Source organism: Neoarius graeffei, chromosome 10 (genome assembly GCF_027579695.1).
Source record: "Neoarius graeffei isolate fNeoGra1 chromosome 10, fNeoGra1.pri, whole genome shotgun sequence".
NCBI lineage: Eukaryota > Metazoa > Chordata > Actinopteri > Siluriformes > Ariidae > Neoarius > Neoarius graeffei.
The window spans coordinates 54,544,201-54,569,517 of record NC_083578.1 but is presented as its reverse complement, the minus strand read 5'-3'; the positions used below and the strand labels follow the sequence as shown (position 1 = coordinate 54,569,517).

General features: G+C 41.4%; 1 protein-coding gene across 1 annotated transcript; it reads right to left on the bottom strand.

Moving 5' to 3' along the window:
* Positions 1 to 380: 380 nt before the first annotated feature.
* Positions 381 to 19,190, bottom strand: LOC132892532 (coiled-coil domain-containing protein 112). The gene is made up of 9 exons (XM_060930810.1): positions 18,617 to 19,190; positions 18,413 to 18,534; positions 11,615 to 11,704; positions 11,427 to 11,502; positions 10,944 to 11,334; positions 8,738 to 9,157; positions 8,561 to 8,653; positions 6,605 to 6,723; positions 381 to 838 (listed from the first exon to the last, which is right to left on the bottom strand). The coding sequence occupies exons 1-9, from the start codon at positions 18,670 to 18,672 to the stop codon at positions 808 to 810; spliced, it is 1,398 nt and encodes a 465-aa protein (XP_060786793.1). The 5' UTR covers positions 18,673 to 19,190; the 3' UTR covers positions 381 to 807.
* Positions 19,191 to 25,317: the final 6,127 nt, after the last annotated feature.

Sequence of the window (25,317 nt, the reverse complement as noted above, 5' to 3'; positions counted from 1 at the left end):
TCAAGTTTCCACAGTCTGTGATGATTTGGGGTGCCATATCAGCTGGCGTTGGTCCACTGTGTTTTATCAAGTCCAGTTCTTTCTCTCCTTAGCGCAGGTAAGATGTTTCTGGTTCAGGAGCGGCTTGATATTAGGAATGCGACAGTTGTAGCCCCTTTCCTGAAGACGTCTGTGCATGGTGGCTCTTGATGAACTGACACCAGTCTCAGTCCACTCCTTGTGAAGCTCTTCCAAGCTCTTGAATTGACTTTTCTTGACAATTCTCTCAAGGCTGCGGTCATCCCTGTTGCTTGTGCACCTTTTCCAGCCAGACTTTTCAGTAATGACCTTCTGTGGCTTACCCTCCTTATGGAGGGTGTCGATGATCGTTTTCTGGACAACTGTCAAGTCAGCAGTCTTCCCAATGATTGTGGCTGTGTGTACTCAAACTCGAAATGAAATATTCTCATATTTTAAGATACTCAGAAATCCAGTTTCATGAGATCTAAACCATAAATCATCAAAATTAAAACAAAAAGCCCTGAAATATTTCACTTTACGTGTAATGGATATAGAACATATGAACGTTTATCTTTTTGAATTACACGATGAAAAAAATGAACTTCATGATATTCCAATATTTTGAGATACACTAGGAATTAACTATGTTAAAAAACAAACCTCTAAAGTAAATGGCATTTAAAACAAATAACATGGACATTATTTTTCCTTTATCAAAATCAGAATCAATTTACACAAACAGAAAAAGTTCATTCCATTCTTGTACATATCTGGATGCCTTCCATGTCTGAAAATCTGAGTCTTGGTTTAAAGGACTTGTCTCCATGTCGGTACTGCCCTGTGATAAACAGATTCAACATAACGTTCTGAATGTTAGCATAAAGTTAATAAAGAACAAGAATTAACACTGACACACAATTTGAACAGATACAGAATTAATCAGGGGGAGTTCTGATGGCATAATCTGAACCCACTTGTCCCCTGACAGCGAAGTACAAGGCCATGTCAAAATCTTTCTATCCTGATGGGCATGCTCTCTTCCATGATGACCCTGCCCCTATCTACAATGGCTCACTGAATGGTTCACTGGGTGTACAAATTATGTAAATCATATGCTATGGTCTTGACAGTTACCAGATCTCAAACTCATCTATGGGAAACGTTGAAGGCAACAATACCCATCATCATCATCACACACCAACTGAGGGAATATCTTTCGGAAGAATGCTTTTCATTCCTCCACGACAGTTCCAGAGCCTTGGAGAATCTTTGCCAATTTGCAGTGAAGCTCTTCTAGTGACCTGTTGTGGGCCGGCAGCACCATGCTAACACACCGTGTTGTTTTTTTCCCCCCCTTTGTCATCTGTCTGCTACCATTGGCCGAGTCGTATTCCTGCAACGGATACAGGTCATTTCATCCAACGACCATTTCGTCCAATAGTTAAGACATTTCATCCAAAGCTTTTTTCATATGCACGATCAATTATTTTATATTTCGAACAAACAAATACCTGAAAAAAGGAGGAATTCTCAATGGAATTTGACCGAAGCGACACACATTTTTGCAAAATGAAAAATGAAACCGGAAATGACGGGAATCAGTGAGTTTCAACTGCGGGTGCGTTTGGCTGGGGCTGCTTGTGGGGAAAGATCATTTTTATTAGACCAAATTACATAGAAAATCTATACTCGCACTTACCAGATATCCAGATATGAGAAAATGTGCATTTTCTCAGTCTTTATATATACACACACACACACACACGCTGATGCCTCTTGATCATGTGCAGGTGAGCCTCATTAACAGCACGTGTGCGATTCCACTCAGGTGCGCTCCGGACTGCGCGCGCACCAAGCGGACTCTCGCACGCATGCTGTTAATGAGGCTCACCTGCACATGATCAAGAGGCATCAGCGTGTGTGTGTGTATATATATATATATATATATATATATATATATATATATATATATATATATATACACACACAGGTCCTTCTCAAAAAATTAGCATATTGTGAAAAAGTTCAATATTTTCCATCAGTTATTTAAGAAAGTGAAAATGTTATATATTATAGACTCATTACACATAAACTAAAATGTTTCAAGCATTTTTCTATTTTAATTTTAATCAGTATGACATACAGTACAAAAACATAAAAAATACCCATCTCAAAATATTAGAATATTTCATTTCGAGTTTGAGTAAAACAGTATGAACACAGTGTATCTCTCGGTCTAGTTCAGTACACACAACCACAATCATGGGGAAGACTGCTGACTTGACTGTTGTCCAGAAGATGATTGCCGATGCCCTCCACAAGGAGGGTAAGCCACAAAAGGTCATTGCTGAAAAGGGTGGCTGGAAAAAGTGCACAAGCAACAGGGATGGCCGCAGTCTTGAGAGGATGGTCAAGAAAAGTTGATTCAAGAACTTGGGAGAGCTTCACAAGGAGTGGACTGAGGCTGGTGTCAGTGTATCAAGACCCATCACGAACAGACATCTTCAAGAAAGGGGATACAACTTTCGCATTCCTAATATCCAGCTACTTCTGAGCCAGAGACAATGTCAGAAGTGTCTTATCTGGGCTAAGGAGATAAAGAAATGGACTGCTGCTCAGTGGTCCAAAGTCCTCTTTTCAGATGAAAGTACATTTTGCATTTAATTTGGAAATCATGGTTCTAGAGTCTGGAGGAAGAGTGGAGAGGCACAGAATCCAAGGTGTTTGAAGCCCAGTGTGAAGTTTCCACAGTCTGTGATGATTTGGGGTGCCATGTCAGCTGCTGGTGTTGGTCCACTGTGTTTTATCAAAGGCAGGGTCAATGCAGCTAGCTATCAGGAGATTTTGGAGCACTTCATGCTTCCATCTGCTGAAAAGCTTTATGGAGATGAAGATTTCATTTTTCAGCACGACCTGGCACCTGCTCACAGTGCCAAAACCACTGGTAAATGGTTTACTGACCATGGTATTACTGTGCTCAATTGGCCTGCCAACTCTCCTGACCTCAACCCCATAGAGAATCTGTGGGGTATTGTGAAGAGGAAGTTGAGAGACACCAGACCCAACACTGTGGATGAGCTCAAGGCCGCTATCGAAGCATCCTGGGCCTCCATAACACCTCAGCAGTGCCACAGGCTGATCGCCTCCATGCCACGTCGCATTGAAGCAGTCATTTCTGCCAAAGGATTCCCGACCAAGTATTGAGTGCATAACTGAACATAATTATTTGAAGGTTGACTTTTTTTGTATTAAAAACACTTTTTTTATTGGTCAGATGAAATATGCAAATTTTTTGAGATAGGGATTTTTGGTTTTCCTTTACTTTTTTGCCAAAATCATCAATATTAAAACAATAAAAGGCTTGAACTACTTCAGTTGTGTGTAATGAATCTAAAATATATTAAAGTCTAATGTTTATGAGTACATTACAGAAAATAATGAACTTTATCACAATATGCTAATTTTTTGAGAAGGACCTGTATATATATATATATATATATATATATATATATATATATATATATATATATATAAAAAAAAGATTGAGGAAAACGCACATTCAGTGCAAAGTATTACACCATGTCAGCACGCATTACTGAGTCTTATTCTCCCGTGTAGATTCCCTGGGTTTCCAATCCCGTTTCCTGTTCTTAGTTTCTGTTTTTGTCTTTGCCTGATTTAGCCTGTTTGTGCCTCGCCCGACCTTTTGCTAGTTTCATGTTTACGAGATTGCCTGCCGTTTTGGATTGTTTGCCTGTGTGTTTTCACAATCGTTAATAAACATTACATCTGCACTTGCATCCGTCTCCTACCGCTGTCTGACAATGGGAAGTACATATAGGCTATTAGGTATATACTGTAAATCGCGGGAGATGCAGTCATAAACCTGCTTAATGCACGCCCTTAAATGAATTATGGTAGGTTTATATCTCTATCTTGTCACGCACATAAAATAATTGATAGTGTGTATGAAAAAGGCTTCGGACAAAACGGTCATTGGATGAAGTGTCCCAATCCCCTGCAACCATTAACTGACTCAGTATCCTGGGGAGACTTCTCATTTCAACCTGAAAACTTTGTGCTCATTTTGTCATTATTAGGTACAATTCAACTACACTACTCTGTCTTGATGAGAATGTTCGAAATTGATTTGTGACACCTAAAAGCAACAGCCAAGAGCAAAAGTTTGTATACCCTTAAGACCAAATGGAAAAAAGACAAAGAAATACATTTTATACAACAAACCATTTAATGTCTGAGGATCATATGTTCCTTCATTATTAAAACATATAAATGAGACTGTCAATGGCGTAGCTCCCTCTGGCCTCATCTAGTCCAGAAGGAACGATCTAAAGTGGGCCACCTTGCACAATAAATGGTGCAAGCTATATATACACTATATATATATATATATATATATATATATATATATATATATATATACACAAACTATATATAGAAGCTATATACACCCGAGGAATACCTACCTATTTGCCAGAAAGAATCCAAAACAGCAAGGAATTAACAGAGAAGTGATTTTTGTTGAACTGCTCATTACGGCCTAAATAGTCCATAACTTCATGAATAAATGTAATTCAGCAAATCTGGGTAGAAGTTATATGCACCCTAGGTACCCCTACCTTCATGCCAGAAAGAATCAAAATTGGTGAAGAATTAAGAGAAGTGATTTTCATGAAATGTGGATGACGCTGGACAGATGGACAACAGACAACACATGATGGCATATCACCTATTGGCCAGATGAGCTAATAATGGTCAAAAAGTGTATGCTAGGATATTAATAGCAAAAAAAAAAAATTATTCAAAAGGATGCATTTTCCTTTCTCTTTGTGATCTAAAATATTTTGTATTATACATACAGGACATTTTTTTCCATGGAAGAAAAACATTTTTTTCGCGGTCCAAATCCTACGCTCAGATTGGCTGGCGAGTGGGTCCGTATCCTATGGTACGGACCCCAGTTACGGACCTCTGGCGAATCGCTCGTTCACAACAAATATAGTAGCATTTTTTGTCAACATTTATTTTCGCATTTCTCAGGAGAATAGCATTAATTTTACAGCATGGATAGCGATAACGACAGTGTTCACAGCGAAAGAGAGTTTTACTACCCTGAGGAAGAAGAAATAAAAGAAAACATTTCAGGAGAAAGCTAAAAACCTGTAACTTGCTAACGCGGCGCAAAAACATGGCTGAATCCTGAATGACTCAGTTTTGTATAAATAGGGGACTACATAGGCGGCAAAATGTAGTTTTTTTCCTGCCATGGAAGTGCACTTGTATACCGAGGAGGAAGCAATTTGCATTACAGCCGTGAATGAGGATTCAAAATGGCGGCTCAGCTCGGTTTTCCCTTTTGGGCGCTCTCATTTTCTGTTAGAATTTGGTAAAGAAAAAAATATATTATTTACCAGCTTAAGGTCGGTCCGTATGGTGAAATACCATGACCTCGGCCTTGAATACTGACCTCGGCCCAGAGGGCCTCGCTCAGTACTTTCAAGACCTCGGTCACGGTATTTCACGATACGGACCTCTCAGCTGGTAAACAACATACATGTATTCTATTTCCTTCTAGTGCGTTTCATTAATTTGGTTTGATATTGTTAGCATATGGCTTATCCTACATGTATTATATCACTCTACCCAATCGAGAATGAGCATTGAATATGGTTTACAATATTGCATAGTTGTCAAGACAACAGGACACCACACATCAGAGACGTAAAACTTCCACACTAGTGAGCGACTGTGACAATTTGTAAACAAACATGGCCGCCAGGTCTGCTTCGTTAAGTACAGAAGATGTTAAGAGAATTTTGAAAGACGCACTGAACACCCAAAAGGAATGTATAATAATAATAATAATAATAATAATAATAATAATAATAATAAATAGCTTTTTTCATGGTATAGCAGATATATTCCATTCAGCTAGCATGATATTGAACTCGTCTTCAACTTGTTAAAATGTCTAAAATTTCTCATTTTTTAATCTTAATGCAAAGGAAGAGTTTTGTTGATTCTGTATTAACTACTTAATATATAAAACATTCACAGAATTTACCACATTTTTATGATCCAAATGTTATTGTCAGAAAGAAAGCTGGTAAATTGATCACACCTCTATCTAGCTCTATAACTGAGCTGTTAAACTACATCCCAGTGCTGTCACTATTATTACAATATTACTAGACAAAATATTATTTCAAGTACAGTATTTCACCAACCTCTTTGCATGTACTCTGGGCCGCTGTTGACCCACAAGGTTATAACACTGAAAATAACTGTATTTGAATATTACTGTGCGCACGCGCGCGTATATATTACTTTTATTCACGGTCTCACCACAGTGAAGGGAAAGCCAACAAATCACAGCTTGTCTGTCCCACTGAAAGCCGTGACAGTTTTCAGTTTCCACGCTTGGTCAGAGATAGATGAATCAGAAGGTGCCGCAAATATTCACTCCAAAGAGTGTGATGTTAGATTTAACTTTTAATTGGGATAATTGTCATGAAAAGTTATGAAATTAAGACAAAACCTTTACTTTTGGTTTACGTCAACACATCTGTGTATAAATTCATACCTGTGAAACATGTGAGAGACAGGTCCACCTCCTGTTGGCCCAACCTCTTTGGTGCGTTCTTCCCATCCTTTGGTTGGTTTGTAGAGTCTTGAAGGATCTCGTCTCATGTGACTTTCAACCTGGGGTAAGGTTTAAAAAATAAAAAATAGTGATCACTGTTAAAAGTTAAGTCAAGTCAACTTTATTGTCAAATATGCTATACATGCTCAACATACAGCACAGATGAAATATCAGTCCTCTCTGACCCACGGTGCAAACTGGCAATGCAATAAATAAAAATAGAATAATTGAAAAAAAAAACCCGCAATATAAACAGTATAAACACTAGATAGGAACTAGACAGACTAAACACTCAGACAATATAAACAGTATAAAACACTCTAGATATGAACTAGACCAGTGATTCTCAAACTGTGGTACGCGGGCTCCATTCTAGTGGTACGCCAAAGAATCAATTAAATATAAATAAATTTTAAAAAATAAAATAAAACGTGAAATACTATCCATAATATCCGAATGGATGAAAATATCAACAGATGACAAGAAAATGAAAGGAGATACAAATTAAGTTAATAATTTTAAAAAGTTTGCAAGTGCTTCTGGGTAGCCATACGTAGCATACGTACGCATTCCCGCCGGTTCCGCTGACAGACTAGGCTGTGATGGGAAAAGGTGGAGGTGGCTTTGCTAATTATGACGAGTACGACAAAATTACTGTTGTGGCTTAAATCCACGAATGGGAGCGTGGATCAGGAGAGAGGGAGAACTGAAGAGGATGTGTGTGAGCCGAGCGCGGATGCTAACGACAGTGGCAAAACCAGCCCCAGAACTGCTAGCAAACGGCAGAAACCAGTGAGGAGGAAGTATGACGAAAAATACATAAAACTGGGATTCATTTGGAGCGGGACAGAGGAGCTGCCCAGGCCGCAGTGTGTTGTATGCGGGGACGTTCTGAGCAATGAGTCCATGAAACCATCGCATCTCAAACGGCATCTTACAACCAAACACACAGCACTAAAATACAAACCAATGGATTTTTTTTTTTTTACGAAAACGTGATGAACTGAAGCAGTCCAAGTCCACCATTCTGTCCTATGGTACACCCGTAGCCAAAGCACAGGAAGCTTCATATCGTGCCAGCCTCCTGATCGCCAGAGCCGGTAAGCCGCACACAATCGGGGAACTGCTGTGTTTACCATTAGCCAAAGAGATGACACATATCATGTGTGGAGAGAAAGCTGCCAGAGAGTTAAACTTGGTGCCGCTTTCAAATGACACCATGTCAAGGAGAATAAACGACATGGCTGACGATGTTAAAAAGACACTGATTGAGCGCATTAAGAACAGTAGATATTTTACCATACAGCTTGATGAGAATACAGATGTTGCAAATTTGGCCAATTTATTTGATTCATTATTTAAGTACAGTGTTTTATTTTCCTATATTTAAACACAGTGTTACTGTTCAAAGTACTGTGTGTAATGTTACAGTGGCCAACAATATTAAATATACTTGTTAAATAAAACCTCCGCCTTGTTTTTAATGAATACTTCGGCCTACTACGCTACTGTATTTTAATGTTGGTCATTATGGTGGTACTTGGAGAGCCAAGTATTTTCTGAGGTGGTACTTGGTGAAAAAAAGTTTGAGAACCACTGAACTAGACTAAACACTCAAACAATATAAACAGTATAAACACTAGATAACAATAAGACAGACTAAACACTCAAACAGACAATATAAACAGTATAAACACTCTAGATATTAACTAGACTAATCACTCATACACACACACAAATTGGTACAATAACCAAACAGTCAAGGGCACTTGAGGTATAGCAGGTAAACATGAAATAAGCAGAATAAACAAACTAGCAGCTGTTAAGGTGAGATAGTGCAGAATAGTGCAAATTAATATTTCATTTGACTATTTCTTTCCATTCAAATGTCACCACCTCTTTTAGTTTAGCCTGCTTCTTCAGTCGTTCCAGCTCCTCCTGCTCTTTAGCCTGCTTTCCCTGCAGTTTTGCCTCTAACTTGTGTAGATCCTATGCACACAAACAGAACTGAATTCAGATGTTCAGAGATTTTATAAATCAAAACAAACTGCAGTTTGTTCTCTCTGAACTCACCCTCTCTTGAAAATGTTTGATGCCTTCAGCAGCGAGTCTCCTCCTCTCCTCCACCTCCGCTCGCTCCTGTGCTTCCTTCTCCAGCATTCTCAGCTCCTCCTCTTCTTTCCTCTGCCTGATACGGGCCTCCACAGCGAGCTTGACCTCCTGCTGCCGCCGCCTCTCCTCTTTTAGTATTTTGCTCCGCAGCACCTCTTCTTGGAGTTTCTGCTTCTCCTCCTGCTCCTGCTGCTGCCGCCGCTGCTTTCTCCATGCCTCCAGACGGAGTGCCGCCTCCCTGCGCTCCTCTTCCTGTTTGAGACGCTGGGCTTCCCGTAGAGCAACTTCTTGCGCCTTCCTCTCAGCCTCTACATCCTGGTGTTCATGCTGCACACGAGCTTCTCGTTCTCTCTGTCTTTCTGACCTCCATTTCTGAATAGCCTGGTCAATAAAGTATCCTTTCAGTCACATTATGGGTGGAGTGTATATGCAAAACTGGATTTTTGAACATTTGGACCGCTGGATAAGCATAGAAGCCAATGCCTCTGTTTTCAATACATCACATAATCAAGTTACTATGGTGATAAGATCAAACAGATACTTGTTTTCTGTTTGTCATGTAGCAGGTCCTTGATAAAAGGTAGACTAACCTGTTTTTACAACCTTAAAGCATATTAAAATATTCAGGATAAAGCATCAAGCAGTGCACTAGACTAGAAACAGTTCTCATATCAACTAAACTGGTACAACACATTTGTAACGGTACAACTATTCTAATTATCCTTAACAAGCTGTATATTTATTAGCATGTTTTTAAAAGTCCTTATGTTTCCAATAAAAGAAAACACAGTCAAAGGACTATGATCCAAAAACATTCATGGACTGTCCAAAACCAAACAATATGCCAAAAAATAATGTTAATAATGTAATGTGCAATGCGGTGGAAATGTAGCTCCCGCAAACTTTTTTGTATCTTTGACCAAACCTGCACACTAACCTACTAAATAGTACATCACAACAGAACGCCACGGTCACTCACGAAATAGACAATAAACAACATTTTCAGACAGAATATTTAATTATCTCTCCTTTTCCCTACTTTAGAATTTGACGGGGGGCGGCACGGTGGTGTAGTGGTTAGCGCTGTCGCCTCACAGCAAGAAGGTCCGGGTTCGAGCCCCGTGGCCGGCGAGGGCCTTTCTGCGTGGAGTTTGCATGTTCTCCCCGTGTCTGCGTGGGTTTCCTCCGGGTGCTCCGGTTTCCCCCACAGTCCAAAGACATGCAGGTTAGGCTAACTGGTGACTCTAAATTGACTGTAGGTGTGAATGTGAGTGTGAATGGTTGTCTGTGTCTATGTGTCAGCCCTGTGATGACCTGGCGACTTGTCCAGGGTGTACCCCGCCTTTCGCCCGTAGTCAGCTGGGATAGGCTCCAGCTTGCCTGCGACCCTGTAGAACAGGATAAAGCAGCTAGAGATGAGATGAGATGTACATTGTGCACTGTGGAAACGTCTTCACGTGTCATCACATAACGTTGTCTTTTCTCCCACCTTAGATGTGTGCGTGTGGGACTGTTTATTAATTCCATTCCCACATCCCCCTGAAAGAATACTGACCCATCCTGCCTTTCCCACACTCATTTCTGCATGTACACCAGCAATATTTCTAATTAACCTAGTTGGTACTATTCGCAATTTCTAAAAAAAAAAAAGTAATTTAAACTACAGCGACTGTGATCAAGATAAAGCGTTTTACAGAGGATGAAAGAACATGGTAAATGTGTGTGAGCAAACCAGCACACCAAATACACTTCTATATTAACGAATGTGGCTTTTCTTTGTCCTGCAATCTTCATAGATAACGCCTTGGCTCACCCACATAAGAGGAAAAGCCTTTTCTGGAGCGTGGCTGTTTCTTTAGGACGTCAGTCTTAATGCACGCCTCTACCCTACTATTTAGTACCTTCTCTTTAATCATGTGCCAGTTTTTCCACTCTAGCCCACCATTACAGCCTACAACAATCCAAGCATCTTAGCAACTTTCTAGTTGCCCATTTAGGACTAACACGTAGTTTACAAAAAAAAAAAAGGCCTGTGTGGACACACTTTGCTATCATGACAAGACATGTTCATTTTGAAACAAGAGTAAATATTACTTCCTTTTTGAACACCACATAAGAATTCATTAATTCAGCAATCAGCACTGAAAAGTCCAGAATGAACTCGTACCTCCTTCTTCTTTTCCTGGAGACGGCACATTTCTCGATACCAGTCCTCATGCAATCTTATATCCTCCTCCGTTTTGCCTGGTAAGTAAAGTTGAACCTCAGACCTATAGGAGGGCTTTCCACGGTGCTTGGTCCATACTTTCAGGAAGCTCTGATGGTCATATTGGTCCCAGCCGCCCAGTTTGCCTCCTGTCTTCTGCAGGAATGTTTCCAGAGCAATCACCTCGAGAGGAAACGCCTGTCTCTTTTTTGTGGCCATCCCATGTTTGGTTTTCTGAACTATGGAAAGCTCAATGTCCTTCTTCACAGCCAACGACCAAGAGTCAATCTTCCTTTCAAAGGCACATATCTCTTGCCAACAAGTCCTTTCCTCCTGCAAGAGCTCCTCAAAACTTCAGGGAAAAATGAGTAAACAACATGCTTTTACACTTCAGGCATAAGTTAACTGCTTACAATTTATTCTTCACAAAAAGTGCTTTTATACCGTCCATGTTGTTGTTCTTTGAAAGTGTTGATAGAGTTTTCAATCTCACTCATGATGTCTTTCAGTTTTTCTATCACTGAGATTTAAAGACAGAAAATGTTCTGCATTTATGTACAGAGATAAAAAGCTTACACAGTATTTGAAGTCATTCAGATTGAAAATACAGGTTTCGTTATAATGTTACTTACAATTGGGAGACGGCTTCACATCCATCAGCTGCCCCTGGAATCTGTAAACACCATTTCTGATTTTTTGTAGGTGTTGCTGCACTGTCAGAACTACAATGAAGAAAATAAAATTGGATCAAATGAATATTAAGAGATTGCTTAAAGCTACAGGATGAAAGAGCTTGGAATTTCACCGTCTCTGGTTGAAAAATACAACTGCATTCGACTTGCAGAAAAATTATTTGATCAAGTATGTTGCACTCTTTCTCCACTATGAGTGCACTTATTTCAAAAGAATTTAAGGCTATGGCCCAAGCAGACTGCCTAAATAGTAAAAATGCAACAGTGTAGTGACAAACTATTTGATTTGGGATGCAGCCCAAATATTTGCAATTCTTGATTTTTTTTTTACACTTCTTAGTTAGTAGGCTGGCGGCACGGTGGTGTAGTGGTTAGCGCTGTCGCCTCACAGCAAGAAGGTCCGGGTTCGAGCCCCGTGGCCGGCAAGGGCCTTTCTGTGCGGAGTTTGCATGTTCTCCCCATGTCCGCGTGGGTTTCCTCCGGGTGCTCCGGTTTCCCCCACAGTCCAAAGACATGCAGGTTAGGTTAACTGGTGACTCTAAATTGACCGTAGGTGTGAATGTGAGTGTGAATGGTTGTCTGTGTCTATGTGTCAGCCCTGTGATGACCTGGCGACTTGTCCAGGGTGTACCCCGCCTTTCGCCCGTAGTCAGCTGGGATAGGCTCCAGCTTGCCTGCGACCCTGTAGAAGGATAAAGCGGCTAGAGATAATGAGATGAGTTAGTAGGCTATTTCACTGATCAGTTGAATCATAACCCCAATTCCAGAAAGTTGGGATGCTGTGTAAAACATAAATAAAAACAGAATGTGAAGACTTGCAAATCATGGAAGCCCTATATTTCATTGAAAATGGTACAAAAGACAACATATCAGATGTTGAAACTGAGAAATTTTTATTGTTTTTTTGTTTTCAAAAAAACAATATCATTTTGAATTTGATGTCAGCAACACATTTTAGAAAAGTTGGGGCGGGGCAACAAAAGACTGATACTTCGTTTACACGTAGCCGGGTATTTATGAAAACGGGTATTTTCCCCTCCCCATACTAGAAAATAATTCCATTTACACAATGCTCAAAAACAGCCAGGGAAGGCTGTCAAAAACATGTCAAACAAATAGAAAGCCAACCAGAGATCTGAAAGCCAAGGAGGAGGGACCATCAGATCACAATGCTAAAACTCCGTTGTCCCCATAACACGGAGAAAACTCCATTTTCCACTATTTACACGCAGGCATGAAAACGGAGTTTTCACAAATCTCCACTTTGCCCGGAGTTTTTGAAAGCAGCTGTTTTCAGTGACTGAAACCTCCGTTTACGTGTAAATGATGGGTACAACCGCATAAATAAATAAATATCCGTTTTTATAGATACCCGGCTACGTGTAAACGGGGTCTGAAAAAGTTGCGTAATGCTTAAAAAAAAAAAAACTAATTAGGTTAATTGGCAACAGGTCAGTAACATGATTGGGTATAAAAAGCACATCCCAGAGAGGCTGAGTCTCTTATGCCCCTTTTCCACCAAGGCAGTTCCAGGGCTGGTTCGGGGCCAGTGCTTAGTTTGGAACCGGGTTTTCTGTTTCCACTCATTACGTTTACATGCACATAGAGAGAATCGAATTTCTGCCGTTGCTCAACTGAAATCAAAGTTCAAAATGCCATGTATACACCTTAATTCGGCTGAAATTGAACCGAACTTGATTTCTCGGAATCGAGCTACACGACCTAGTTTATGCGATTTCTGCCGAGCTACTTTGTGCATGTAAACCCTATCGAGCTAGTTGTCGAGCTACTTCCGGAAGTGACGAGTGACGAGACCACAAGCGGGAAACACAACAGCCTCGGTCGGCATGACAACAGTAGTAGCGAGCAGCAGAAGAGGTCAGGAGGAACAAACGAAGAAGAGAAAATGGCGATGTAGAGCTCTCTGAAGTGTGGGTGGAGCACAGAGGACGGCAGGACAAAGCTTCTGGTACTAATAGGCTTTTTATTGTCAGACTTTTCAGTTTAACAGCCTACTTTTATTCTTGAGAGAAAAACACACATGCGCGCTGTGTTCTAGTCCCGGGATGAGCTTTCCCCTCTGCCTCCTTAAATAAGGCGCGGTTACTGGGAAGCCACACAAACACAGGTTAATTACCGTCAGGTGAAGTGATTCTGCCACTCACCTTCCCTGGCTCCGCCCTCCTGTCACAGACCGGCGCTTGACCACGCCCCCACTGCCACAGGCAAGCAGAAACGTGCACTTCTGGAGCAATGAGGAGACAGAGTTCATGCTCATTCAGCTTAAGGAGTTGAATATATTAAAATTCATAGACGGGAGAAAAACGCGCAATGGAGAACACGGAACTGATAACTTTGTTTACACTCTTGAACAGCTCTTCTTCATGACGACAACCGGAAGTGTACCAACACGATGGGGCGTGTTGCGCCACCTGTGGCTCGGGTGCACAATGCACCTCACACAATAGCCCGATTTCATTGTGTGCATGTAGGATTGGATTTCTCTGGCACCCTGCTGGGACCTTCAGCTCGATTACCGACAGCAGCTCGATTTGGATGTGCATGTAAACGTAGTCACTGACAAAGAACTGGCTCTGGGGCCAGAAAAAACGGTTCCAGGCTAGCACCAGCTCTTTGCTGGGCCAGAGGAAAGAACCGCTTACGTCAGCGGGGGGGGGACAGGATAAAGCGGCTCGAGATAATGAGATGAGATAAGCAGACCCATCAATAACATTGACGTGAACCTGTAGATTTTTTTAACAGGTAAAAAGGGGGTTCCTGTCCCAGAAATGACGGAGAAAGTTTGTTCTAAATGTGAACTCATTTGGCTTCTGTAACAAAAGTCTCTCTTCAGTCACGTGCATTAATGTCTGTGAAGATTCTCAGTCATCCAGGTACATAGTAATCTGTGGTTGGTAGAAGAGAGCAATTGGACTTGCTTGAAGATTCTTGAACGAAAGGCTTCCTCAGTTCTGTCTGACTAATAGGGAGTATCAAGTATTTATCCTCTCATGGATCATTATAGAATTTCAAGCAAGTCCAGTTGCTCTCTTCTACCAACCACAGATTACTATGTACCTGGATGACTGAGAATCTTCACAGACATGTTTCTACACACTTTGGGATGAGATCCCAACGACTGGTGTGGGAGTATGAGAGGACTTCCAGAAAACTGGCAGACATCTTAGGCCCTGTCCACACGGCAACGGATTCAGGTGAATCCGATACAATTGCTTATCGTTTAGGCCTGGCGTCCACACGGCACCGGCGTTTTGGGTGCCCAAAACGCAATCTTTTTGAGAACGGGTTCCAGAGTGGAAAGATCTGGCAACGTTGCCGTTGTGAAGTCGTCTGGATGAGTACAACGGATTTGTTTACGATGACGTCACAACCACATGACTGTGAGTGCTTCACGCCGGGTAGAAGTGTAACGAATATCACCAGGAAAAAGCCTTACAGAGCACTAGTGAGAGTGAAACACGAGCTTGGATATTATTATTATTATTATTATTATGTTCAGTGTTAGTTCACAGTAGTAATGCAAGAAGCAGAATAGTGACAGTAATAGTGAAGCAAAAACATGCAATTGTACAAACACTGCAGCTCTACAGCAAAATATTCATTTATGAAATGGTCTGATTCTTAACACCAGTAGTGCCAATGATCTTCTCATTGCGATGTGAGTTGTCAACAAATCCTATAACTCGGTTCATGAAACGCGCTTACAAAATATTTTCACTGTGAATATTTATTGTGTAATGGTGCAAAGTGAGAGAGAGAGAGAGAGAGAGAGAGAGAGAGAAAAAATAGCCCGTAGGGCAGAGTCAATCCCGCCAGCAAAAACAGCGAAAAAAAGGAGCGATCTCACCTCTTCAGATGATGGTTTAAGTCCGACAATACATTCCTCAAAAAGGGCGTAGAGGAGCAAATTAATCCATAAACGTAGCATTCAATTTATTCCGGACCATTAAAGACGCCGCCTTCCGCGTAGAATCATACGTCATCCTCGCCGCCATATTGGATAGGTCAAAGCGGAGAATAAAGATTCATGTGCTGCGTTTAACTGTACCAACAGGTTTACCGTCCAAACGAGATCACATGGGATTACCTTTCACAGGTGAGAAACAACAAATTATTCCATCAACGTGTAGTATTCAATTTATTCCGGACCATTAAAGACGCCGCCTTCCGCGTAGAATCATAGGTCATCCTCGCCGCCATATTGGAAAGGTCAAAGCGGAGAATAAAGATTAGCTGCGTTTAACTGTACCAACAGGTTTGCCGTCCAAACAAGATCACATGGGATTACCCTTTCACAGGTGAGACTGGAAAAATACTTTTCATTGTATTTGGTCATTATAATGTAATTTTACGAACAGATTTTCCTGACTTTGTGGCTAATATGAAGTCTCGCGCATAATAGTTTATGCGCATGCGTCCTTACTTCTTCTATTGTTCTGGTGTCTCCGAAGGGACCGTCTTACAGCGCCCCTAGAGGTGTGGCATGTGTATTGCATCGTTTTCAGCAAGCGTTGCGTTGCCATATGGAGCTGATATTTTACTGATCGTTGCCCATTTGGACGCGATACATTTTTAAATAACATCTCGTTGTCGTGTGGATGTAGCCTTAGCCAGAGAGGATCATTCATTTTTGTCAACCTGGAACGACCATCACTGAACAGAGGTGGGTGTCTAAGACATCTTTTATCAGCCACCTACAATGCAGCCATCAGAATTCTGATTCTATGATGATCCATGAGAGGATAAATACTGGATACTCCCTATTAGTCAGACAGAACTGAGGAAGCCTTTTGTTCAAGAATCTTCAAGCAAGTCCAGTTGCTCTCTTCCACCAACCACAGAGTGCATTTATGTCAATAATTTAGCTGAAGACAGAGATGAGCTATACAACCATAGACATCAGGTCAAAAAGGGAAGGTGTTTTCAAAGATGTTCATGGATTTTACCTTTAATTTACTCCTTTGGATCTGATTAGCAACTGAATAACATGGATTGGTTTGTAGAGGTTAAAAATAAATAAATAAAGGATGAAAACAATGTTTAAAAGATGGACAAAGCAGGATGCGTTTATTCTGCCAAACTCAAACAGGTATCTCATCTGTTCAGATTCCATGGCACAAGTCAAAAGTGGCACATTAAAGGTGGGGTATGAGATTTTGGAATAACGGTTCCCGCAAGCCATATTTTGAAAAGAAACACGCCCGCCCTCGCCATGCTCCCACCCCCCGCATCTCCACCCCTCCTCCCCCTTATACAGTAAAGCCTGAGAAATTCAGCCTTTATAATGGGTGTCTATTGCGTTACACACCAGTGGAGCAGAGTGTAGAGAGCTTGGAAAAATAGCTCAAACTTTCTCATTTAAACTGTGTTTTCAGCCCCAATTTTCACTCCACACACATAATTTTCTCAAAAGTAGTAGCCACACTTGTCCTGATTCACACAATGTGTCTACCTACACGATAGGACTTGCAGTTTTTGAATGAGAAGCCTGAAAGTGAAGAGAAGACAGCCGCACAGCCACATATGGCCCTTTTCCACTGCCCTTTTTCAGCTCACTTCAGCCCGACACGGCTCACGTTTCGACTACCTCAAAGCAGCGCGACTCAGCTCGCTTCAGCCCTACTTAGCACCCAAAACTCGCACGGTTTTGGACTAGGGCTGAAGTGAGCCAAACCGAGCCGAGTGGGGCTAGGGGCGTGAGGAGACACTCCCCTGTGCACTGATTGGTGAGGAGGAGTGTCCTCACATGCCCACACACGCTGGGATCTGTAAACCCGGAAGAAGAAGAATTACGAATTACGAGAATTTCTGAAGCCTTATGCGCCTCGCCTCATCTATACGCTCTTGCCAGTATCTGTTGGCGTTGTTGGTGACAACAAGCCACAGCACCAAGACCAGCAACACTAACAACTCCATGTCCTCCATGTTTATTGTTTACTATCCAGGTCGTGAGACTACCGCTTAAAAGGTCACTGATGTCACTGTTTGCGCCACCTAACGACATCACGTGACATATACCCACTTCCAGCCAGCACGGTTCAGCGCGGTTGTAGTCGAAATGCAACTCCAACAGCCCCGCTCAGCTCGACTCAGCATGGCACGGCTCAGCCCAACTCAGCCGCGTTGGTAGTGGAAAAGCGGCAATAGACTGCCATTATAAACTTGGCAGAAAAGTCACTCGTTTTTAACTCGCTCTAGTGACCTCATTTTTTACACTACAGACAAAAAAAATTACATCAGTGTGTTCAGGAGATCCTTGTGGCACTCACTGTGAAAGAACTTTGTGAATATCTCCTTCTGTTTTCGTGTAAATCCCCGTTGTTTGGAGGGAGCGCACTGAGAAAATCCTGCGCTCTGTGTGACACTCTGCTCGCTCTCTCACACACACACAGAAGGGACGGGCTGCTCGCGGGCTTCAGTCTGATTGACGTGTCAGTATCCAATCATTTCGAGGTGGTACCTCGATATGATTGGATGGCGTTTTTCCTTTAATTTACACTGTAGACTGGATTAAAATATTTCGTTTTGGGGTCAAACCTTCTATTGTACTGCTTGCAACATGGGTGTGAGGAGCTTTTCAAGCAATATGGTAAAAAAATACACCTGAAAAAAATCTCATACCCCACCTTTAAGTGCCACTGTAAAAAAAAAAAAGCATTTCAAAATGGATTTTAAAAATATGAAAAGGGAAAACATAGTTCATTTCTATCAACTTACTTTCAGCCTTAAGTTCCTTGTTCAGCTTGTTCTCCAACTCATCTAATTCCCAGAAGCAGTCTCTGAGGCCATTCCTCCTCCTGTGCTTACACACCGCCCTTTCTTTGTCATGTTTATCAACCCTGCATAGAGACATTCATAAATCAACGGAGTCATTCTTAATTAATCCGTGTATTGTTTAAACCACTGTCACTGTTTACTCACAACTTTCTCAGATCTTCAGCTTTCCGGAGGAAGTCTGCTGGATTGGCCACAGCCATGGTTTCCTCACAGCGCTGCGTTTTACAGCCCTGTATTACACTCTCTGAGGAAGCATTTTTCTTTCTTCACCCCCTCCCCTTTTTAACTTTGTCATTATTAATATTAATATTCTAATTTTTGTTTTCTTTTGGCAGAAATCTAACATACAGCGCTTCGTGAAAAACGTCTGTCACGGTATGCAAAAAGCCTAAATTCAGAATGTAAATGCTGCTGCGGAATCTCAAACAGCTTCTTACTGCCTACATAAGTGCACTACGTAGAGCATGTTAATATCGGACTATGCATCCTAGCTAGTGCACTATACTATCAACAGGAATCAATTCGGGTTGTCATCAGGGCAACAGGTGTTTCATCGCCAAACACCATAACCGTCTAAGAAGTAAAAAAGAAAACGTAACATGAATAAATATATCCTTTACATATTTTTGGGAACCGACTTATTTTTATTAAATAGAATTCGTACGTGCGAAAGTGAATACAGTATTCCGCTGCGTTTGTTTGAAATGCTGGTTGTCAAGGCGGCCATCTTGGATTTTGAACATCAAACTTTATGCAACCCAGCAAAAAAACTTTTTTTCTTTGTCTTTTTTTTTTTTTTACCACTGCTGCCAACTGAAAATGAGTGAGCTGTTCTTCTTGCAGCTTCGTCAAGTTTTGAACAGTTTCTCCTGAAACACCATAAAATTCCCTAATTTAACAAAATTACATTACCAAATAGGAACGAACACAAACATATACAGGGTGTTTCAATGTGATATCATTTCACAATCTAATAACTTTGCCAATTCTCATTCAGTTGACCTTAACAGTACATGCGGAAACAGGCCAAAATTTAATGTTTTTTGTTTTTTATCTTTTTAGGTATAGAAATGGGGCGGCACGGTGGTGTAGTGGTTAGCGCTGTCGCCTCACAGCAAGAAGGTCTGGGTTCGAGCCCCGTGGCCGGCGAGGGCCTTTCTGTGCGGAGTTTGCATGTTCTCCCCGTGTCCGTGTGGGTTTCCTCCGGGTGCTCCGGTTTCCCCCACAGTCCAAAGACATGCAGGTTAGGTTAACTGGTGACTCTAAATTGAGCGTAGGTGTGAATGTGAGTGTGAATGGTTGTCTGTGTCTATGTGTCAGCCCTGTGATGACCTGGCGACTTGTCCAGGGTGTACCCCGCCTTTCGCCCGTAGTCAGCTGGGATAGGCTCCAGCTTGCCTGCAACCCTGTAGGACAGGATAAAGCGGCTAGAGATAATGAGATGAGATGAGGTATAGAAATGCCATTCACTGGAAAAGAAAAGGTGTTTTGTGTGTTAGAGTACGCTTGAACAAGACTGCAACGTGCATTTATGAGAGAATTCTCTGAAAATGCACCAACTGCAATGCAGATTTGGACATGGTACAAAAAGTTAAAAGAGGAAGGCTGTGTGTGTACATATTGAAAATTTGTGAAATCATTCATGGAGTCCGCATACCTTTGAATTTCTCATTCAGATTTTGAGAAATAAATCTTATCTTGCTCAACATTAAGACTGTTCAGTTTCATTTGCCTAGACTATGGAGTTTCTGGGATATTTACATCTCAAGTAATATCAAATTTTTTGAAACACCCTGTGTGTGTGTATACTGTATATATCTCATCTCATCTCATCTCATTATCTCTAGCTGCTTTATCCTGTTCTACAGGGTCGCAGGCAAGCTGGAGCCTATCCCAGCTGACTACGGGCGAAAGGCGGGGTACACCCTGGACAAGTCGCCAGGTCATCACAGGGCTGACACATAGACACAGACAACCATTCACACTCACATTCACACCTACGGTCAATTTAGAGTCACTAGTTAACCTAACCTGCATTCTAGAGTCTGTTGTGGCCCCAAGCAAAAATTTCCAGGGGGCCCTTCTGACCAGTGTTCATCACCAATATGTTATAAATAATCTGACACCAACGAAAAATGTATGAAACCAAAGTTTTTTAAATTCCAAATGTGAAAATACAATGGTAAAGAACAATAAAAACAATAAAAAACAAAATAAATAAGCTCTTAAGCAGCCCTAAGCAGTTGCCTGCCTTGCCTGTTCACAAGCTGCGCGTCTGGTCTTTGGGGGAAACCGGAGTAAACCCACGTGGACAACATGCAAACTCTGCACAGAAAGGCCCTCGTCAGCCACGGGGCTCAAACCCGGGCCTTCTTGCTGTGAGGCGAAAGCGCTAACCACTACACCACCATGCCACCTCGTGTGTGTGTGTGTATAAAGAGAGAGAAATTGATTAAAAATAATGAAATGAAATGTTTCAACATTTAAAAAAAATACTGTAAACAGCAGTAAGCCATCATCAATGAAACAAAGTGAGTAGTTGGTGTGAGACGACCCTTTGTTTTTAAAAATAGTAGTCTCCGGTACAATTAGTGCAGTTTGATAAGGAAATGAGCTGTAGGTTTTACTGAGCATCTTGCAGAACCAACCACAGTTCTTCTGGACACTGACTGTCACACTTGTTTCTTAATTTTGCAGCAAAACCCAGTACCCTTCATTTTTATCTGAAAAGTGGTCTCTTATATAATATGCTGCTCAGATACAGGTTTCCCCCCATGTAACATTTACTTTTGTGCTGGAAAACGAACGTTTGGAACTCTAAAATGTTTTTGTACTGACTCAGTAATGTAGAAGTCTTAAAACAGAAATCCATAAAGTTTGTATAAAAAAACAGGGTGCCTCAGACTTTTGCACAGTACTCTGTGTGTGTGTGTGTGTGTGTGTAGGCTATATATAGTGCCAAGAATGTGTTACAGAATATAGTGCGTAGAAAGTGTATGGAATAAAGTGTATAGAATGTGTGTGGAATGTAGTGTGGAGTGTGTTGCAGAGTGCAGTGTGGAATGTGTATGGAATATCATGTAGAATATGTGGAATATCATGTATCATGTTACAGAATACAGTGTAGAATCTGTATTAGGGCAGTGGGCATGTTTCGTCTTTGACCGCCATGCAGTGTAGTAGTAAAAAGTCTCCTTCCCTCCACTAGCCTGAGGTTTGAGCAAGCACTAGCGACCCCTCGTTCCCCCGGTCAGGGTTATGACTGAAGACTGGACTCGGCAGACTGCATGGAGGAGACCACCACCTGGTGGTTCAACAGGCAGGAAGGCAGACCCAGCAAAGCGCTTGTGGAGTGTGATCAGGGCACAGTGCAACACGTAGAACACTGCTGGCCATCCATTGCGTCCCAACCTAAGCCGCCTATGTGTAGAGTTAGGACTGCGACTCCCAATATCATCTAATACCTGTTGTTTTGCCCCTCATCTATCACTGTCGGACTTTCTTCCTGCCTGTGCTAAGTCTTTTTAAAGTGAGAGTCAGGATGCGCACTCCAACCCCACTCTTTAGGCCAGGGAGACACTCCACAGTGGCACAGAGAACTGAGACAACTGTGGCGACCACCAAGCTGTAGGTTTTTTCCAGACTTTCCTCGTCTGAGACTCGTGGAGGGCGGGAGCGTCCATTTTCCCACCGCCCACCCTATATATACATTTCCAACAAAATCATTTCTGCCTAGAATGTAAACAAACCAACAAAATGATACAAAATGCTATAATAATAATTCTTGAAAAATAAAAAAGATATGTTCTGACCATCAAATACTTTCATTCCATATTTTGTTGCTTTTTTGTATTATTTGGAGTTTTGTTTTCAAGTAGAGTTTTTATTTTGTCCCCGGTTGGTTCAGCAACGTGCTGCCATTTTGTTTTTCTCTACTCTGTTTTTATTTCTGTTTCTGGTTAAGAGTGCGCTGTGTGCATTTTGGCTGCCATTTCTCATCAGAGCTTTTTATTTTTCTTGTTTCTCCCCTTTGTTTTTCTTTTTGTGATTGTATGATTTGATGTTTGTTCTTTGTTTGAATGTTCTTTGTTTGGGTGTTTTGTCTGCTAGTTGTCCTCACTGTGGACTGCAGTGAGCTCGTTGCTCTTTTTAACATTGGAGTTGTCCAGTGCTCTGTACGGCAGCGCTTCTGTGCTTGGCATGGTGTGCCGGGCAATGATGCCCGGTGGCGTCGCGGCAGCTGTGCAAGCAGTGTGAGACATTCCTTTGTGTGCCTTTTGGTGGGATTGTGGGCAGCTACACCATTGGAATTACATCCTGACTCTCTTTTGGTGGATTTTTTCCCCCTCTAATTGTAAAGCGACCTTGGGTGTGAGAAAGGCGCTATATAAATTGAAATTATTCATATCCAGTGAACGGTGCGATTGCTTATATCCAGTGAATGTGGTGGATATGAGCAATCGCGCACTCTGATTGGCTACTCTACTACTAGGATATCAGCTCATATACCATGAGTCAAGAAAAACCACGTGGTGGCTTTATCAAGTATTTTTCCCCCAATATCTCCTGCTCCACACTCTAGCCCAATCTGTGGTGGTAGTACACCTTTAAGTTGGTTTGCCAACCACCAAAAAAACCCTAAAGAAGAAGAACGACAACAACAAAATGGTGGAGCATGTTGCTAAACCAACCAAGGACGAAATCAAAACTCTACTCGAAAACAAATCCCCAAAAAATACAAAAAAAAGCAACAAAAATGGAGTAAAAGTATTTGATGGTAAGAACATTGTCTTTTTTTCAAGAATTATTCTTCTAGCATTTTTCACAAATTGCTACTGTCATTTTGGCAGTTTGTTTACATCCATCCATCATCTGTAGCCACTTATCCTGTTCTACAGGGTCGCAGGCAAGCTGGAGCCTATCCCAGCTGACTATGGGCGAGAGGTGGGCTACACCCTGGACAAGTTGCCAGGTCATCACAGGGCTGACAAATAACCATTCACACCTACAGTCAATTTAGAGCCACCAATTAACCTAACCTGCATGTCTTTGGGGGAAACCAGAGCACCCGGAGAAAACCCACGCAGACATGGGGAGAACATACAAACTCCACACAGAAAGGCCCTCACCGGCCGCTGAGCTTGAACCCAGGACCTTCTTGCTGTGAGGTGACAGTACTATTCACTACACCGCCCTAGTTTGTTTACATTCTAAACAGAAATGATTTTGTTGGACATTTTGTCTCATCTCATCTCATTATCTGTAGCCGCTTTATCCTGTTCTACAGGGTCGCAGGCAAGCTGGAGCCTATCCCAGCTGACTACGGGCGAAAGGCGGGGTACACCCTGGACAAGTCGCCAGGTCATCACAGGGCTGACACATAGACACAGACAACCATTCACACTCACGGTCAATTTAGAGTCACCAGTTAACCTAACCTGCACATCTTTGGACTGTGGGGGAAACCGGAGCACCCGGAGGAAACCCACGTGGACATGGGGAGAACATGCAAACTCCGCACAGAAAGGCCCTCGCCGGCCATGGGGCTCGAACCCAGGACCTTTTTGCTGTAAGGCAACAGCGCTAACCACTACACCACCGTGCCGCCTGGACATTTTGTATAAAGGTTTTATTTATTGAATTTGCAAAAAATGAAAAAATGCTCTGTTCCTCAGAATCCAGTGAATGTGGATAGAATGAAACAGCTATTCCACTCAATCTTGTCATACATGGCTTATAGTCAACTTGGAGCTACGTGCCTCGTCGCCTATGAGCTCACATACCGTATGACTTGATTTCGTGAAATAAATTATTATATATGAGTGATTCCACGCTTATGGGTACTGAAATGGGGACATGAACTTATTTTTAAAAATTCACCTAAAACCATTTCTTTTTTTACCATCAGGTCACAAAACATGTAATCTTTAATGAATGATATGTTAAAAGATAACTTTAATTTTCTGAGATGTAATAAAAACATTTATATGCCAAAGTCAAGCCTATGAGTTCCAAAATGATGTCTGTTACATTACTTCTGTTACGATTGTCCATCTCGCGTCTGTTACAAATTAATTACAATCTAGCTCTATACCATGTTAATCTTATTGAAAGAATGTGTATGTTTATTCTACTACACATGTTTATTAATTATATTTGCTAAAACATCACCTTCCTATGTTTCAAAAAGTAATTCTACATTGTTAAAATTGAGAATATATATGTCCACAACACTTCTGTTACGTTCTGACTTTGGCATATAAATATGTTTTTATTACATCTCAGAAAATTAAAGTTATCTTTTAACATATCATTCATTAAAGATTACATGTTTTGTGACCTGATGGTAAAAAAAAGAAATGGTTTTAGGTGAATTTTTAAAAATAAGTTCATGTCCCCATTTCAGTACCCATAAGCATGGAATCACTCATAAATAAATAAATATATATATATAATTTTTTCTACTTATCTGCAAAAAGGTACATTGAGATTTTGGGTTTTGAATCATCATATGCTGCCTTCAAGATGACATGTTTTCTAGGGATATTTCAATAGGACAATACACAACCACACTCTGCACAAATTACAAAGGCATGGCTGCGGTAGAAGGGGGCACCTGTCCTCTCTGTTCCCAAAACTGATTGTGTGGAGAATTTTGAAACAAAAAAGATGATGCTGACCCTGTACTGTTATACACCTTCAGACCTGTTTGCAGAAAGAATGGGACAAAATAATACATCAAATGCTTCATCACTTGGTGTCTTCAGTCCCTAAACATCTTTTAAATGTTGTGAAAAGGAACAGCAACATTATAAAGGGGCGGCATGGTGGTGTAGTGGTTAGCA

Excerpts from the sequence above, each read along its gene's own strand:
- LOC132892532 (XM_060930810.1), bottom strand. The coding sequence starts at position 18,672 with ATGGCTGTGGCCAATCCAGCAGACTTCCTCCGGAAAGCTGAAGATCTG. Across the intron at positions 11,705-18,412 it reads CAAGGAACTTAAGGCTGAAA|TTCTGACAGTGCAGCAACAC; the intron begins GTAAGTTGATAG and ends TCTTCATTGTAG. Across the intron at positions 839-6,604 it reads GTCTCTCACATGTTTCACAG|GGCAGTACCGACATGGAGAC; the intron begins GTATGAATTTAT and ends TGTTTATCACAG.